Source organism: Halichoerus grypus, chromosome 1 (genome assembly GCF_964656455.1).
Source record: "Halichoerus grypus chromosome 1, mHalGry1.hap1.1, whole genome shotgun sequence".
NCBI lineage: Eukaryota > Metazoa > Chordata > Mammalia > Carnivora > Phocidae > Halichoerus > Halichoerus grypus.
The window spans coordinates 195892461-195910967 of NC_135712.1; the positions used below are offsets into that span (position 1 = coordinate 195892461).

At 54.6% G+C, this 18507-nt stretch overlaps 1 protein-coding gene across 1 annotated transcript; it reads right to left on the reverse strand.

The window, feature by feature from the left end:
* Positions 1 to 47: 47 nt before the first annotated feature.
* On the reverse strand, positions 48 to 13395 carry ITIH1 (inter-alpha-trypsin inhibitor heavy chain 1). Its single transcript, XM_078077205.1, has 22 exons — positions 13271 to 13395; positions 12993 to 13013; positions 12510 to 12676; positions 11940 to 12044; positions 11384 to 11546; positions 10728 to 10841; positions 9388 to 9513; positions 9184 to 9300; positions 8416 to 8584; positions 8202 to 8327; positions 7072 to 7253; positions 6621 to 6807; positions 5417 to 5555; positions 4673 to 4827; positions 4559 to 4573; positions 4166 to 4186; positions 3700 to 3780; positions 3482 to 3595; positions 2268 to 2469; positions 1208 to 1380; positions 474 to 585; positions 48 to 322 (listed from the first exon to the last, which is right to left on the reverse strand). Exons 1-22 carry the CDS (start codon positions 13382 to 13384, stop codon positions 193 to 195), a joined length of 2733 nt encoding a protein of 910 aa, XP_077933331.1. The 5' UTR covers positions 13385 to 13395; the 3' UTR covers positions 48 to 192.
* Positions 13396 to 18507: the final 5112 nt, after the last annotated feature.

The following is an 18507-nucleotide window of genomic DNA, read 5'->3' on the forward strand; positions in this document are numbered from 1 at the left end:
GGGTTGCCTCCCGGCCACCCTCCCTCCCAAAAAGCAGCCAGCCTGGGTTGGACATAGCCTCTCTTTAATGAAAGTCATGGGGACTTGACACAGTGGGTCAGCTTGACCAGGGAAGTGTGACACGGGAAGCAGGTCAGATGCTGTCCTCTGCTGCCATGGTCCCAAGAAAGGACAGGTGTGCTGGCTGGGGGCTCAGAAGATGTCAGGGACAATATAGTCAGTGTAAACACCATCGATCAGCCCTGCCCCATTGTTGTGGACGAACCAACAGGTCACCTCAGCCCCGTGCCGGGGGTCCTTGCTGTAGTCTTTTTGCAAGCCCCTGGGGAGATACAAAAAGCTGGGGTTACCTTTTGGACTAAGCAGGGCTGCACCCCCGCCCCCAGAAGCCCACTCCACCTATGTGACACCTGGTGCCCCGACCAATGATGGGAACACCAAAGGCAGAGATACTGGGAGAACAGCCCACCTACCTGGTGACCGTCAGCTGGTGGCTCTTCACCACCATTGTGGCATCTGTCTTTGTGGGGTCAGAGCCTGGGTGGGGGTCAGACACTTTATAATCAAAGGGGTGGAAGAATTGTCCTGGAAAGGCACATTGGAAGCAGCAGTTACCACTGGGGGGCCCTCGTACTCAGCAGGTGCTCACCGGAGGGTTAGAGAGCTGCCTAAATGTTTTTTCTTAAGGGCGTGACTATGTCTGATATGTTTTGGCATCAAAAGCCACCTTGCGTTCAGCCGCTATAAAGAAGCAGGTATATTGGCAGGTGGTTGTACCTCTTACCTTTTTGGACCAATTCCAAAAGAATCTGGCTGGGAAGAGAGGTCTGAGGGGTAGGTGCCCACAGACAGCAGGGTATGCAGGAAGCCGCAAGGAGAAGCCGTGTGGCCAATGACTCACCCCTCCCAGGAGGTCTCGGGGACCTGGTCTGTTGGGACCTTTCTGCTAACCGGATCTCTCTCCCTGTTCGCCCCCCAGGCCCACATAAGCTTTAGTTTCACCTTGTGTTTGATCACAGGCTTTCTGAGGGACAAGACCCTCGCCGGGACAAGACCCTCGCCCGGACAAGCCCTCTTTGGAGCTCTGAGCCTCGATGGCCAAGTTGGAGGAGGGCCCTCCCTGGTGCCCAGCTGCAAGTCTGACCCATGGCGAACCCATTGGCTGCCACCGCACACCCCCTAGCTCTGCCTGCCGGGCAGGTCATACCCAGCAGCCCGTGTGTCCGTGCCGACATCCGGTGACTATCCAGCACATAGAAGCCCAGGAAGTCATGGTGGACGGAACTCCCCTTCCACACCCGGTGCAGGACGACCTCAAAAGTGCCCCCATCCTCCACAGACACCACCAGGTTCCTCCTCCTGTTGATGGTCACTACCACCCTGCAGGGCCGGGCAGCCATGAGGGCAGGTGCAGCTACATGGCACCTCTCTCCATTCAGCCGCCCTCATCCTCCTGGATCCAGTTCTCATGAGCTCCCCCACCCCCTCACTCCCAGATAGAAGGGTGTTACCTGCTACAAGTTGGAGGGGGGAGGCCTTACAGTGTGCTAGGCCCTGTGCCAAGCCCTCCATACAAGCTGCATCATTCATTTCTCACTCAGATCCTATGAAGCTCAGAGAGGGTAAGGAACTTGCCCAGGGTCACACAGCTGGTAAGCAGTAAAGCCAGGACTTGGACTCCAGCCTGTCTAATATCAAAGTCTGTGTTCTTTGACTGCCACTCATCATCTGTGTCCTCCACACTGGACTCTGCCCACTTCTTTCTATAGCTCTGCCGCCGAGCATCAGCTCTGGTACTTGGCAGACTTTGGTGAATGAATGAGTGGAGGAAGGAATAAGCACAACACAAGGCATGCTCAGACAGGTGCTGAAAGAGAAGCCCAGAGAACTCTGGAGTTCAGCAGAGAAGAGACGAGGTGGGTTTCAGGGAACAGGTGGTTTTTGTGCTGGGCCCAGGAGGTGAGTTGGCTTTGGTTTGGTGGTGATGGGGAATGGACTGCGGGGCAAGGGCACCATGGAAGCCCAGACATGCAGGCAGCTGGGCCTGGAGCACGGGTCCGGGAACAGAGGGAAATGGGTGGGTCCACGGGGCCCCACATGTCTGCCCAGCCCACACGGAGGTCACATGGATGTCATTCACTGACATGGCTCAGGGGACAAGGGCCCGGCAAGCTCAGGCAGCTCAGCTGGCTCTGGGGCTTCATGCCTTATCCCTCCCCACCCCTGCCCTGGCCTCTGCACCCAGGCCCTGGCCCCATCCTGGTTACTCGTGCTGCCGCAGTGAAGCCTGGTCCCTCCAGGAGAACACGGGTCCACCCGAGCCAGGGTTCAGTGTAATGTTCTGAGGAGTCACTTCCAGCTGAAAGCCCGTTGCAGGGTTCGCGATCCCCAGCCGGCCAAAGTACGTGCCCTCTTGCTGCCCAGGGCTGCTGGCCTTGTTGCCAATGAGCTGCCCATTCACTGAGAAGCCTGCAGTAGGGTGAGGGGCCATCCGGGTCAGGGAGGGCCCAGCTCTCACTAGATGCCTGCCAGCCTGCCTTTGCTCATGCTGTGCCTCCCCCCTGGGAGACACCCACACTCCACCCGTGCCACGCTGGCTTTGAGGGTCTCACCTCCCAAGGGCTGTCTTTCAGGATTATCGGAGGCCACACAGCACCTCTCCCTGCCCCTCTCCTCCCACCACACTAACTACCTGCTACTTAGCCCTTGCCTCTGGGCCATGCCAGAGGTCTTGCCACCCCAAGGATAGGACTTGGGTCTGCTCCTTCTCTGTGGCCCTAATCCCTGACACAGGAGCAGGTAACAGAGGCCTCCTATGACCTGAGCAGTCCCAAAGCCCCCTCCTTGTCCTCACTACCCCAACACAGCCTGTCTCACGCTCTGAAATTGTCATCTGAGAATTTGTTCGCCTGTCTGTCTCCCTTCACTAAACTCCACAAGAACAGGGACTTTGGCTCAGTCCCGACTGCACCCGTAGGCCATAGGAGGTGCTTAGCAAACCCTTGCAGATGGCCTGACCAGACTGGGAGGGAGGGAGAGAGAGTGGCCCATGGACGGACAGGGAGTCATTCCCACCGCCTGAGCACTGCTGGGGGATGGACTCAGAGGCCATCAGGGAGGCGGGGCAGGATCACTACGTAACTCGCAGAACTTGGTACAAAATGAAAGTGAGGGGCCCCTTGTTCAAAAAAATGTTAAGAATTTCAAGACAACTAGAGCAGAGTATTAAACTGAGCATGGGCCCTTCTAAGCATAGGGTCCTGTGTGCTTGCACGGGTCACACGTCCACGAAGCAGGTGCCATCTAGGGCCCAGGCAGGTAGATGGGAGAGAAGGAGGCAGGTTGAGCCCAGCCAGGTGACTGGGGCACACAGGCTGTGGGAAGTGGAGGCCACGGCCACTGTCCTGTCCGTGGCTGGACGCTGAGGGCAGGGGAGTCCAGGCCCCACCCTGTCTGGCAGAGGGCATGATGTCACCCGTACCTGTGTCCGGGTCCTGCACCAGGCTGAGGACCACGCCGGGCTCCTCATTGATATTGAAGCACAGAGTATCCTCCTTCTGGGGCACGTGGATGAGGAAGTGGGGATCAGTGTCCACTGGGGGCATAGCATGGAGTCCGTTAGATTGGGCATCGGGCAGGCGGGCTGGGGCCGGCCAGGAGCAAGGCAGGGGTGTCCCTCAGACCCTCCTCAGGACTCACCTCCAGTCACTTGGTTTGGCAACTGCGGGATGTTGGAACTGGATCGAGTCGGGGACGGCTGCAAAGCCGACAGCACGAACACTGGCGGGGAGTGAATGGCATTTAGGAGGACGGTACCCTGCTTCCCTGCAGCGGCTGGCTCCTCTTCCCAGGCCCCTCCACCCAGGCGGCAGGCCTGAAGCCACAGAGCAGGAGTGGCTGCCCCTGAGGCCTCCGGGTGTGCTGACCCCCAGTCTGTCTCCTTCCATGGGGACCTGGTGGAGCTGGTGGCACAAGGGGTCGCCAGGCCCGGTCAGGGGGCTGTTCTGAGGGTCCCGGTGACAGGCAGTGAGGAAGCCTCAGGCTGTCTGTCATTTCCTCCTCAGGCAAGTAGGGGCTTTGCTCAGGACTGAACGCACAGCCCGAGGGACAGCAACGTGGGGAGGAGAGAGGTAGAGATGTATGTCGGCGGGATGTGGGCTCTTACTCTTTTTGTGTCCCAGCATCTCTGTAGAGGACAATGACAGAGGACAGCATCACCCTCACCACCCCACCTGAGAGGCACACACCTCATTCCCCAAGGGCACCCCGGGCCCAGAGGCCACTCAGGCCTCAGCCGACCCTCCTGCTGGGGTCCCAGCCCACTCCTGGGCACTCCGCCTCCCCTCCCACCCCGGCCGCCCGGTAGACACAGGCTCACACAGAGGCCCGGAGGGAGGCTGCACAGGGGCTCCCCAGGCACACAGGGGGCAGCAGCTAGTTCATGGTGAAGGGATGGAGGATGCGGAGCAGGGAGCCCCATGCCTGGTGGCTGGAGCACGAGCTGCTTGCCCGGCCACTGGAAGCCCCTCCTGAAAACCAACTTGATTTAGAAACTCACCCAAGGGCAGAGAATCTGGAAGGGAGAGAAGGGGAAGAGAATTAAAGCCCAGGAGGTTTTTGGCCCTCAGAATCTTCCCTAGACCCACAGCCCGCCCCTTTACAGAGCACGTACCCTCAGGGGGCTTGTCGATGACGGGCTCCAGGCCGTCCTCGTCTGTCATGCCCCTGATGGTCATGGAGGTCAGCGGGGTCACGAACTGGTAGGCCAGCGACATCTGCAGGGCCTTGGCCGTCATGTCGGCCTTCTCCTTCCCCTCTAACCTCATCCTGAGAGACACAACACCTGCTCCAAGCCCCGCAGCCTGGACGACAGCAGACTCGCACTCCCTGGCCGTTTTTTGCTCATTTGTTCACTCACTCACTCATTCAGCAAACACATGTGGGGCACCTGCAGTGCTCCTGTCCCATGGTTGCCTTCAAGGACCTCATGATTTAAAGCCCTCACATGGGGAAAACCTGGAGATGTGGTAGGGCTGAGGGACGTGCCTCAGAAAGATACAGAGAATTAAACTTCTGTGAGATTCTGGGCAAGTGGTCTAGCTTCTCTGCGCCTCAGCGTGCTCATCTGTGAAATGGGGATAATGAGGGAACTGCCCTGTGGGTTGTGGGGATGAACCGAGCGTGTCTGGACACAGCAGTCCCATGGAAAGGGCAGCCTCCCCTTGCCTGGCCGCTCGGCAGGGGCAAACCGTGGCCCACCCACACTGTTGACTAACTGGTTGATATTAACCCAGCGAGCAAAGCCGAAGGCCATGAATCTGACCTGCTCCCAACCTCGAAGGCCCAGATCCACCCCTTCTCCGTTCACCTCATTGGTCCAGAGGCCCCGGTGTCCACCCCCCGGCACGGGTCCTACCGCTTGGCCAGCAGCTCCTGGATGGTGAGGTAGGCCCAGAGGCGTTCCACGTGGTTCTCCAGCATGTGGCCCCGCTCCTGGAGCAGTTTCTTCATCTCCTCCTCATCCACCAGGCAGGTCGTCTTGAATTCTTGGCCCTCCCGGGGGTCACGATGGGGAGAGGGGCCAAGCACCATGAGGAGCACAACCACTGGCCAGCGCTCCAGGCTCCCAGGGGCCCCACATCTGTGCCCGGTCTCTGTGTTTCGTCCACCTCACTGCCCTTCCCCGAGCCTGCTCTCTTCACCCTCACTCAGACCTTCATCCTACAAACGCTTGCTGAGCACTCTCAGTGGGGCAAACTGGCCTCGGCTCTGGGGATCCCAGGGATGGGAGGAGCAGGCCCTGCCCCCCTGAAGTTACTCTCTCTGGGGGCTGCCATCAAGCAGCCAGCTGTTTCCACCATGTTCCACTCCTCCAAAGGCCCACCACATCCCCGCACACAAATGCTGCTCTCTCCCAAGCCTCAGGAGCTGGGACTCGCCCACGGAGGGTGTCTCATGCACCGGGCGCTGCGCAACATAGTGCGGGGAGTCTTTCATTCGCTCTGCACAACTCTCCAGTGCAATATCACCCTGTGCTACAGAGAGGGAAACTGAGGCCCGGAGAGCTGGACCTATTAGCTCAAGGTCGCCCAGCTGGTCAGGGTGGAGCCAGGGTCCAGCTCAGCTTTCTTTACTCAAAGTCTCGGTTCTGAACCCTTGACCACACAGCAAGGTGTGACTCCACAGCCTGTGGTCGGGGTCCAGGTCCCACACGCCTGTGACCCCCGCGGTGTGCACACGCACACACATGCTGTGCTGTGGCACAAAGCTGGGTGCACATGAAGTGTTCAGGAAAAGGTTGTCAGGTGACAAAGGAGACGCTGGTCTCTTACTCTCTCATGCCTTGCGGGGGAATGATGTAAGGAGTAACAGGTGATCCATTTTTGGTCAAGGGACTACAACTAATCAAGGCCACCTTGGTCCCATTCCAGCCCATCGCCGGGATGACTGCATGCGGGAATGCTCAGGCCTGGGGGGGAGGGGGTGGCACGGTGCACGGGTGGGGACACTTCTCTGACAAAAGAGAGGCCTGGGGCAAGGGGAACAGGGGTGGAGAACAGGTGTGGTTTTGGAGCCTCTGGGTGCTGCCTGATCTTCCCCCCTCCGTAGCCCACTGTTTACCCCACGGGCCAACACGTCAGCCTTGAAAGTGCCCAGTTTGTGGTCTTCGATGCGCCCGGCCACCACGATCTCCGAGCCTTCGTAGTACTGTTTATGGTGGTGCTGGGTCAGGGCTGAGACGGTGTCCCGGGGGTAGAGCAGCGCCACGTCCACCAGGAGGGGGTTGGCTACCTGGTCGTAGAAACCCTGTAGGCGGAGGTGGGGCACAACCTCAGAGCTGATGGGTCCCTGTGGGCACCCAATGGGGAGACCCGCTCACAGAGTGGGGTGTTGGGATCCCCACTCTGCAGATGGAATTGCAGGCTCATAGGCGTTAAGGAACTGGTTTGAGATCACACAGCTGATTCAAACCGCACTCAAGAGCTTTATCTGCTCCTCTGGGTATCCACGTGGGCTCCCCATGGCCTGCCATTGACGGTGCGCTGTGGGGTGAAGGGGGTGGGAGGAGACCTGCAGCTGCTGGGTGGCGTCATGGTCCTCATAAATTCTCTGGGCCTTTCCGTTGTTCTCCATGGACATGATCTCCAGGAAGTTCAAGTCCACGTTGTGGCCAAAGCCCAAGTTGTAGAGCGGGAACCTGCCCCCGATGGCGTTGCGGACGTTCTTGAGGATTTGGGAACGGTCTGTCACCCCTGCAGCCACACACCCAGGCAGGGCAGGATACTGAATCACAGGCATGTAGGGCACAAGGGGCCTTTGGGGCACACTCCCTGGGGGTCAGGCCTCCTGTCTCAGACCCCCGCCTATCTCCTGTCCCCACCAGCATCTTGAGGCAACATCTCCTGCTGGCTCAGTGGGTGACTACAAAAGCTCCTAACGGCCTCGCAAACTTGCCCATCTATATGGATCCATCATGAGCAGACAGGATTCTGCTCTAAACCCTCCCATAGGTCATTGCCATGGCCTGCGAGGCCCTGCCAACCTTCCCACCCTTGTTCCACCTCGTCTGCACAGGCCTACTGTTTTCAGGCAGGCCCTGCCATTGTACACACCTTTTTTTTTTTTTTTTTTTTTGCTCAAGCTACTCCTGCTGCCAGACATCCCTTCCTGCTTTCCTTTTCTTCCTTCCAGCCTGAGCTCATGGGTCACCTCCTCCAGGAGGCCTCCTGGGACCCTGCCTGGGCCAGATGCCCCGATCCTATAGCCTCCTGGCACCCTGTTCTTTCAGGGCCCTCAACAGAGGGACTGCTCCTGGGTCTGGCACCGCAGTGGACCCTGTGCTCCTTAAGGACGGAGGCGAATCTTGTTCTCTTGGTATCTCTTCTTGGTCCCTAGTCCTCTGCTTGGCACACAGTCGGTGCTGAATACCTAGTTCATTAAACTCAACCTGGGAATCCTGCCTATCATCCTGGGATCTGCGTAACCCTGTGTCATACAGATACTTCCCCAGGTACCCAGCTCAGCATAGAAGTATGCCTTGTAACTCCTGAATTCTGTCTTTAGATCAGACAGGCTTGACTTTGCCCCGAGCCTTTCTGCACCCCCGTAGCATCTCCAGCGGCTGGATTTCCAAGCACCGCTCGAACGCCTTCTGTAACAAAGAGATCACCACCTCCCGGCCCAGGCCTTGAGGTGCTTACCCTCTGTGGGCTCGCCGTCTGTCAGCATGATGAGAATGGAGGCATGGTTGCTGAGTTTGGGGAGGCTCCCATGAGCTTGGTTCAAGATCTCGATTCCCCGGAGCAAACCTCCATTCAGGTTTGTGGCTGCAAAGGAAGGAAAGTAGGCCAGTGTATGCCCTCATTCCAAGAGGGCAGAGGCGACGCCAGAGTGACTCGAGACCCCTGCCCTTACCCCCAGCCAGGAAGAAACGCCGCACGAAGTCTTGTGCTGCTCGAAGATTGGCGGGGGATGCCTGCACCAGCGAGCCCCTCCATGATTGCACTTCAGACCCAAAGAGGACCAGGTCGAAATAGTCCCCTGGCCGCATGTCCCCCAGGATTTTAAGGAGCGCCTCCTTGGTCTGTAATGACAGGACAGTCGGTGGAGGGACATGGCCCCAGGAGAGTGTCTCCTGTCGGCTCCAGATACGCATTTGAGAGATCCACAGGGCAGAGGCACACAGTGGACAAGTGGGAGGGGATGGACAGGACAGACAGGTGGTGTCAGGAGAGGAGTGTCCTGTGGAGCCCCGGGGGTGGATGAGGGGACAGAGAAGGCAAGGGGAGCCCGCATGGGGAGAAGAAATGACCACGAGCTCAAACAGGGCAGAATCAAGAAAGAGTATCTAAAACTCAGCTGGTGGAGCCGTGGCTCTCAGAGCATCGTGGGCAGTGGGCTGTCCCTGCTGCCAGACGCCTCCCCAGGGACAGCCATGATCGCCCCTGGCACGTTCCATGTACCCCCCATCGCTAGACCCACGACCCCGCGAGCATCCCACTGTGCTACTGAGGAGAAAGGGATCCACCTGCCTCGGTGGTACTGTGAGAACGGGGCTGATGCCAGAGCCCCCGACTGCTGGGAAGAGCAGAAATCCGAAACCCAGACTCTGGCGACAACACCAGCGTGGGGTGGGGGCTGGAGAAGCTCCTTCTGGGGGACTTGCTTAAAGCCACAGTTTACCTGTTTCACTTTCTGGCCTTCCATGGAGGTGCTAATGTCAATCACAAACACCACGTTCTTGTTCAGGTTCGTCAGGTTTTGGGGAGCAAAGAAGTGGGCAAAGTAGTTATTGGCAACCTGAAACACAAGGGAACAAGTGAGGCCCTTGTCACAAGCACCCCCTGCCTGGGCCTCTGAGTCTGGGGCTGGAAGCTTCGGGCTCACCAGGAGGTCACAGAGTTGGTCTCGATTGACATCGTAGGTCACCTTGAAGTCCCCATTCAGCAAGGATGTGGAGCATGTGGGGCAGGATTGCTGCTGACCCACAGTAGGGCGGAAGAGCACGTGACCCTGGAAAGGCGGAGGGTGTGAGCACACACCTATAAGGTGGTAGGAGAGACCTGTTTCTTCGTGTATATGCTTCTGAAACATTGGGCTTTTCTACAAGTGTTGCCACTTTGGGTACAAAATAAAAGCGGTATGAGAACAAGAGACATCGGTCAACTCAAACTGTGGAGTAAAGAAGCAAGGCTACAACACTGTGCTGGAAAACAGAACCCCCCCCCTTTGCCCCCCGCCACTGTAGACAAAGAACAGAGGCTGGGAGGAAGGACCCAGGGTGGAAGCTGGAAGCTAAGGTCTGGTTCGACTTGGTGTTGGTGCTCAGGGAATTCGGGATGGGTTTTACTCAATACTTTTCTAGACTTGTAACTTTTTGCTTTTTCCTTAAATACTTTTTAATTTTTACTTTTCATTTATTTGTTTGTTATAAAAGTAAGATATACTCATCAAAACCCCCTCCAAAACTTGAAAAGGATGTTTAGGAAGACACAGACCCACCCCTTGGTCCCCTACTAAAAGCAAGCATGTTTGCTAATACTCCGGGTATCCTACTTTGTTTAAAAAAGAACCCCTCCAAAACTGTAAGAAACATTTCCTTTACGTGAATTATGATGGAGTCACTACCAAAGGGAAGTGGGAACTTAAAGGGTTTGTTCCTGGCTCCAGTTGAGAGCAAACTAGGAAGCAGGACACTGGCTGGGTATTACCCACTCATATGCCACAATCTGCCAGGACCAGGGGAAGGGGCAAGCAGGGGACTTCAGGAGTTCCTGCAAATGGGAGGTGAGTGGCAAGTGGTAAGTGGTGAGGTAGACCAAAGCCTTCCCAAACTGAGTTCTGTTTCCTAGAGCCCCGGAGCTTGCGGTCCTAACTGCAACAGCATCTGAGATTTCTTCATGTGCCCTTTATTTCCCTGAATGCTTTCCCATGGGTGTGACACAGCAAAAAGGAAACTGAGGCTCAAGCAAGTCAGCAGCTCACCCCAAACCATGCAAACCAGCGTGGGCGCTTCCCCAGCCTTGGCACGCAGGCTTTTGCTAAGTTGCTCTGAGAACCAGGGGTACCGAGTTCCCTAGGATACCTACCACGAAATGCCTATGTCCCTCACTAGGGCAGCCTGCAGCCCCTGCCTGGTTCCCAGGCCAAACCTGGATACTCCATGAGGGGTTGAGCCAGGCTGAGAAGTCCCAAGGGCCCGCCACCACTCCAGCCATCCCACACACCTGTTTCCCTGAGAAGGACTTCTTGATGAGTTGGCTTTCCAGTTCCTTGGGGAGGAAGGAGGCCTGGGCATCCAGCTTGCTGATCCCCCGAGGCTCAAAGATGTCCACGTCGATCTGCATCATTGAAGCCCCCAGGCTCCCATTGAGGCCACCATCAAGACTCAGCCAAGAGCCAACTTATGTCCTGGCCACCCACTGTGTGCCAGTACCCACCTAGCCATCAGCACAGGGCCTGGCATGTTGTAGGCACTCCAAAAACATAGGCCAAATGAAGGTGTGCAAGCCTGGGCCCCTCAATTCGGCCACCATTGAAGGGCCAGTGACAATCACAGCCCCTTCGGCTGCCCGGGCTTTCTGGTCTACCAACTACTGGGACATTCAATATCTCTCGTGATCCTTGTGGCAGCTCTGGGACATGCAAGCAGCCCCATTTAACAGATGAGCAAGCCAAGGCTCAGAAAGGAGGGGGAGGCTGGTAGCTCCCTGCCCACAAAGAGCCCACTAGAGACCGCCCAAGGAGTCAGTCCCCTTCCCGTGTGCTCAGGCCTGGGACGCCACCTCGTGTGCCCTGAGCCAGGGCTCGGAGCCACGGTGAGAGAGAGGCAGGAGCCCTGCTCCCAAGATGGCTCCCCTGCAAATGGTCACCTGCAATCTACCTCGAAATGATGCACCAGCTGCTTGGGCTTGACTTTGATGACAATGTCGTACTTCTTGAGTTTTCGCTTCAGCACCTCCTCGTAGGTCAGCCGGAACGTGGCCTTGCTCCGGGGCCCGATGGTGAGGTGGATGGTGAATTGCTCCATTGTTCTCCCCGAGGCCCTGGACATACCGCCATTGGCCACAACAGAACAGACAAATGGTGAGTGACATGTGGGTCCTTGTCACCTAAAGCATGGCCCTCAGAATCAATTTCTCTTACATTCATGCTACTCCCGGGTTTCTTGGCCCTTCACCCTTGTCTTAGTTGGATGGTCAGGGTCAAGATCAGGGCCCAAGGACAGGGCCCCCTTCTCCCAGAGGCTGGTCTGAGAGGTAGGCAGGTCGGCACCAGCCCTGTCCAGCTCACCTGTACTGGCATTTGGGTTCAGGCAGCTTGCTCACTTCCCATCAGCCTGGGGCTGTTCCCCAGGCAAGGCCACCTTGCCGCCCTCAGGTCCGTTCTGGCTGGGGAGGGCGGCACCAGAGACCGGGGCAGCAGGGCCCAGAACTCACCTGACAAGGCCGGCATTCTCTCCAGAGACGGCAGCTTTCCGGTACTGCTTCCACGCGGACACTTTGTCCTTTATGTCCCCGATGAATGCGTTTCCATCTGCTGTGCTACAGGGAGGAAGAAGCCCTCAGGGGAAGTGCCCCTGCCCCTGACCACTAAGGTCCTTCATACCTGAGGTCCTCCCAGCCCAGACCTGGAGAAGGCCTGGTCCTGGTGAACGCTCATGGGAAGCACCTCCTGCCACCTCCCACTGCCCACAGAGTTGTTCGGGGTTCCCATGGCAGTGAGGGGGGCAGCCATGGCCACAGAATCCAACAAGAGATCTCGGGTGCGGGCCTTTGCTCCTTGGGCCCTCTGCTGAAAACATACTGTCAGAGGCCCCACTTCGCTCTCCAAGATGGGAGCCCAGAACAGACCCAAGCGGCTTGACCATCCCCTCCGAGCTGGTGCTGGCCTATGGCCCTTTTGGAAAGAAGGAGATGGTCTGCACTGTCCAGCCACCTGGAGCCATGGCTTGGGGCTGGGTCTGATGAATGGACAGCTCTGGGTGTGGGAGTCAGGCAGGCACGCACATGGCAAAGTCACTGATGAAGGCCGTCTTGGGGATTTCCACATCGAAGGCCACTTCCTTGGCTTCATCAGCACTGTTGACCACTTGGCTGGTGATGACACAGTGGGCAAAGCGAGAGGTGACTTTGCAGTTGACTTTCAAACTCCGGATGGTCACGCCGTCGACGGCCTAGAGTGAGATGTGAGGGGGCTGTGGCTGGGAGGGGGGAGGGGGGCCTCTGAACCAGTGAGAGACCCCTGTGTTGTGTGGGGGCTTAGCACCCAGCTCAGAAGCCAGGTGCCCCAAGAACAGACCAGCCCTTCTGGGAAGACCCACTCTAGCCTCTCTGTCGGAGACTGCACAGTGGGGCGTGCAAACCCCCATTTCTGGGAAATGGAGTCCCTCTGCCCAGGGCACTGATAGAAGGGCACTCCTTGAAGCATGGGGGGAAAACAGGCTGTAATATGGCCCCACCACAGGCCCCTTTGCAGAGACTCTCACTCACTGTGTCCACAGTCTGTTGCTTCTGTAAAACAAAACCGGGACAAGTGTGAGCGGGAATGTGCAGGGGACCATAGCTGATCTAAGGGGTGGGAGTGGGACACAGTCTGTCCTCTACCCCTCAGCCTCACCTCCCCCTCGCTGCTTGGACATCACCTCTCTGGTCAGTGGTGGTCAAGGTGGGTGGGGGTGGCCCCGGACTCTGGGGTGAGGGTCTTGTGTCCCTCCTGGGCCCATCCTGGCCCAGCTGCCTGTTTCTGGCCTGAGGGTTTACCCACATACCTTGCTGACTTTGGGCCTGCCTGTGGGTGAACCCTGAGTGGGCATGGCCTGCAGGACAAGGAGGGAGGCCAGGGACGCGCACAGTAGCGCCCGCAGCCCCGTGGTGCCGTCCATGGTCTCAAGGCTCCGGCTGCCTCGTCACTTCGCTCAGACCGTTAATCAATAAAGTACTAGATAAACATGGATTAAACATTAGACAAGGTGAAGGCAAATATTACAATTGGGGGGATCAAAATTTAACAGCGAAATCTTTCTCCTTGGGGGGATTCCCAGCTGTGTAAACTCCTGACCAGACTCGGACGGAGCCCCTTTGTATGGAGCCGCACTCAGCTGACATGAAGGGTGAAGACCCCGATGGCTCATCTTATCCTGGGTCTGGCACAGGCAACACCAGTAATATGGTGACATGTATCAAGAAGCCACAGTTAAAAGTGGACTTCTGAAGTTCGTTAGATGTTACTTTCAAAATTCTTTAAGTATCAGCAAACTTTTCCCAGTTACAGTCTGGCCAGGGTGGCAGACAGTACAGCTCACCAAGTGTCTGCCCACGCCCACGTCTCTAGCCATGCCAACCCTAGCAGTGGTTCTGCCAGAGGCCGTCTGGCCAGTCCTGGGGATGCATAATGGGCAACCTGTGCTTTAGGACAGTTGCTTCATCTCTCTGGACCTTCACATCCAGATTTGGAAAGAACAGAAGTAAGCCTCATTGCTCCTCCACCTGGGCAGGGATGTCTGGCCGGTAAAGAGGAGGCAAAGATGAATACTTTGTTTTCGTAATGGAGGGCTGAGTACATGCCACGCATCGATCTAAGCCCTTTGCTGTCTCCTTTTATCCTCACGGTGTCCCTGGGACATTGGTCCCACAGCAGACGACAGGTCTTCAAACCCAGATCTTTCAGACTCCAAAGCCCAAGCCTATCAGGTACTGACAGAAATGCCCTCTGCATCATTAGGAAGAAAGGAGATGCAGAGTTGAAAACCCCAGGGACCACTTTGGGACCTTCAATTTCTTAATTTTTCTGCCCAAACTCTCCCTGTCTCCCACAAGCCACAGCACACAGGGCAGACATGGCCCTGGTCAATCCACACCATGGCCCTGGGTGGGATGTGCTGGTTGCCGTGACCCTGATGGGGTGAGGGGGCCCAGAGGCCATTTTGATCTCTGTTTGCTTGTCTCGGACTTTGTCTCTCAGAACAGCTTCTGGGAAAAAGTTTATCATATCCAGGCCAGAATGACCTTCTGGTCTGTTTTCTGGCCTTTGTGGAAAATGAGATGGGTCAACATGAAATTGCATTTGAGGTTCTGTTGATTTCCTGCACAAGTATCAACCTAGCCCTTGGTGGGTTAGGCATGGTGCCAGGCTCCAGGACACAATAATGACCTCAAGTACCTTGCTGTATTCAGTGAGCTGATGCATTGGGAAAAAGAGCCAGAGGACTCAAAAGAAGCCCAGTGAGTGTCAGGAATGTCAGAAGTAAAGAGGAGCACGAAGGAGCTGTAGTAACCTGGGAGAGGCAGAGTTCACTCCCATAGGGCTTAGGGGAAGCCTTCTGGAGGAGGTGCCTGGGAAACAGAGCAGCCCTTGGGCAGGGGGAGGAGGAAGCACAGGGAGAGAAAGCGGGTGGGTAGGTGTGAAGCATGCTTGGGGAAGGTGCAGTGGTCTGCACCTTGCGTCATGGAAGCAGGACCTGATGAAGAGGGTGGTGAAGGAGGCTCAGAAGTGGTTTGAGACCAGCCTGGCATAGAGGTCTGAAAGGGTCCCATCTTTTAGGTGGAAAACACTAAAGATCTTTTGAGCAGGGATGTGGTAAGATCGAGACTGGACTGTTGGGAGATGGCCAGCACCAAGCTTGGTCCATAGAACTACATTTGTCTGGCTTGTGGGGAGGAGAGAGGGTATGGGGAGAGTTAATAGTGACTAGTGCCTGGCCATCTTCTCAACATCTTTTGTGTCCTACCTCATGTACTGCTCACAACTAACCCCCAAGAGATGGGTACTGTTACTGCTCCCATGTTACAGATGAAGAGGAGAGGTGACTCGCCCAGTCACCACTGAGCCCAAGCCACCCTCATCTCTCACCTACATGGATGCTCCCCTTACTTCCACCCTACTCCTTCAGTGTACTCTCTGGCAGCAACCAGAGCCATCATTTAAAAATGTTGATCTGGGCGCCTGGGTGGCTCAGTTGGTTAAGCAACTGCCTTCGGCTCAGGTCATGGTCCTGGAGTCCCGGGATCGAGTCCCGCATCGGGCTCCCTGCTCGGCGGGGAGTCTGCTTCTCCCTCTCCCGCTCCCCCCTCTTGTGCTCTCTCTCTCTCAAATAAATAAATAAAATAAAAATTAAAAAATAAATAAATAAAAATGTTGATCTGCTTGAGACCTTTCCCTGTCTTACACATTTCCGGGTCCTGAGTGGTCTGCCCCCGCTGACCCCTCGTTCTCACCCAGCCATGCCCCCGCTCCTTGAGTCTCTCAGCTTCAACCATACAGACTTTTTTTCCAATCTATGTAGGCAGATGCTTTTTCACTCATTCATTCATGAGCCCCACTTCATCCTCCATTCACCCCTGCTGTGTGCCACCAACCCCATGTCTTGGGGTCTTGAAGTAGACGGGGCTGGCCCAGTGCTGAGTTCAGGCTCAGAACTGCGGAGGTGAAGTCACAAAATAAGTCCATTGAGCCTTAGCATATGGTGCTGCCTTTGCCTGAAGAAGTTTTCCTTCAAACTTCAGTTCAAGGAATGATTGCTTAGGACAACTTCCCCTGGATGACCAGGCTGGGCCTGGTGACCTTTCAGCATGACATTGACCTTAGTTGGCAATGATAACATATTAGCACACTTCTTTGATTAATGATCACCTCTCTCTTCAACTGTAAGCCCTACAGGGGCAGGACTTTGTCTGTCTTATTCACTTTGCGCCTCCAGGGCAGGGCACTAGCCTTGCACCATGCATGCCCATACTAAATGTCTGCAGAGTGAATGATAGGTTTGAAGAAGAGCAAGTTGGAGGAGGTAAAAAGTGGAGAGAAGATTCCCTCAAACCTGAGGGAATCATGAGAAGTCAAAAGAACAGGAGTTGGACCAGGAGTTTGGACCAGGAGAACCAGAAAAGTTCTAGAAACCAAGAAAGGAGAGGACTCACCAGAGGGGCAGAGGCTACTGAGGGTAAGAGGGATGGATGAAGACTAAGAAAGGCATCTAGGGAATCTGAATCATTTTCCAGGAAGCTTTCTTGAGGGCACGTGGGGCCAAGTAAATACAGGGGTTTTAGGAGTGAGCGAGCCATAAGCCTTCTAGAATGTTGTTTTGAGTGCTGACCAATGAAAGACAAAATTGCAAGCTGCAAAATAAAATATGTGCATTTATTTGGGGTCTTAGGGATTGCAATCCAGGAGACACAGATTCCACCAAAATTAAAAAAAAAAAAAAAATCAACTCTGGAGAGACAAAGTTCAGAGTTTTTAAAGAAGAAAGAGGGCATTTACATAAGTTGTTTTGAACAAAATGTGATTGTTCCTGGTATAGCTTTAGTTATACTAATCTATATGTGATTGATTGCCAGGGCTAGTGTTAGGCAGAAAGTCCATTTATGTCCATTTTACCATGTAGCAGATGCCTTGGCTTTTAACTGAGTTCAGCAAAAATTCTGAGAATTTGAGACAGAAGACACACATAAACTCCATTTCCTCAACGTCCTCAATGTCCTCCTGGCTCCATTTTAAAGAACCCTGTTAGCAATGCTGACTTTGTTAGCATGAGTTTCTTAACTTCCCAGAGACTCAATTTCCTTAACTGTAAAATGAGGATGATAATAGTACCAGCTTCACAGGGTTGATGTAAGTATTAAAGATGCTAATGTACTTGTCTCTAAGAGGGGAATGGGGATTAACTGGAAAAAGCATGAATTAACTTTCTGGGGGCAATAGTATTAAAAAAAGAAACAACAAGCCCCTGATGGAGTCACCAACACCCAATAGGAAACCAAGACTTATTATAGTTTCAACCAAACCCAAGAATGTGACCTTCTAACAGTCAATCTAAAATTTCCTGATCAGCACTAGTGAGACAATCTGTACAATTAAAAACCCCGCCATTCTCTTCCCCACAAAAAAGAAGATGCCCTGGCCTGAAACTTTCAGTAATAGCTGAAAGTTGTTTCTTCTCTCTCTCTTTTTTTTTTTTCCAGTAATAATTTCCTTTCCTTGCCTTCCTTCCAGTAAAAACTTTCCATTTTGAACAACTCCTTAGAGTATCCCTCTACTTGCTAGACAGGATGCTGCCCGATTCATGAATCACTTAATAAAGTCAATCGATCTTCAAATTTACTTGGTTGAATTTCTGTTCTTTAACATTTCCCATTCTCAACAGGGGTGATATTGCCCCCAACTGGGCAAAAAATTGTTCTTGGATGTAGACAAATCTTACATTTCAAAGGGATGGATTTCTCGTCCTTGAGAAAGACACTCCTGGATCTTAGGAGATACACACGTATCTATCTAATAGAGACATAGGAAGGATTTACAATTGTGAGGTCTTTTAGGTAAATGCTCTAGGAAAGGGAAAGAAAATGTCGGTTGGATCAAATAATAAACTCTTTGGCAGCTTTGAGCTTTCACACACGGGTCTTTTAAGGAGGGTCCTCCTACGGACACTACCTTAAGCTGTTAAAAACCATGCTAGAATTTGGTCAAGTCACAGTGCAGGGGTTTGGATAGTTATGAGAGTACTTTGCATTTCTTAATGCACAAGCTGAAGCTTTTAAGGGTGAAGTGTACTGATATCTTCAGTTGCTTTTGAAATGCGTAAAAAATAAGATGGATTGCTAGATGCATACATTAACCATTGTGTGATAAAGCAAATGCAACAAATGTTACTTGTAGAATCTAGTCTGTCATCCCTCGATTAGAATGGGAGCCTCAAGAAGAGAGGAACTCTGTCGGTCTGGCACATGGTAGGCGGTTAATAAAATTATTTGTAAAACGAACGGCGAATATTTTCAAAAAGCGCTTAGGTCAAGTACGTGCTCAATACGTGGAAGCTTCTATTACTTTATTGTTCCCCGCAACCCGGAAGTTCTCGGCGGTGGAACTTAGGCAGAAGGCGCGCGCGCCAGGACCAGCGGAGTCGCTCTGGCCGCCCTGAGCTTGGGCTCTATGGCGGATCCTCCTGGATGGCGGAACCGCTCTGGCCGCCTGGCGCTTCGGCTCTGTGGTGGGTGCTTCCGGGCTGCGGGA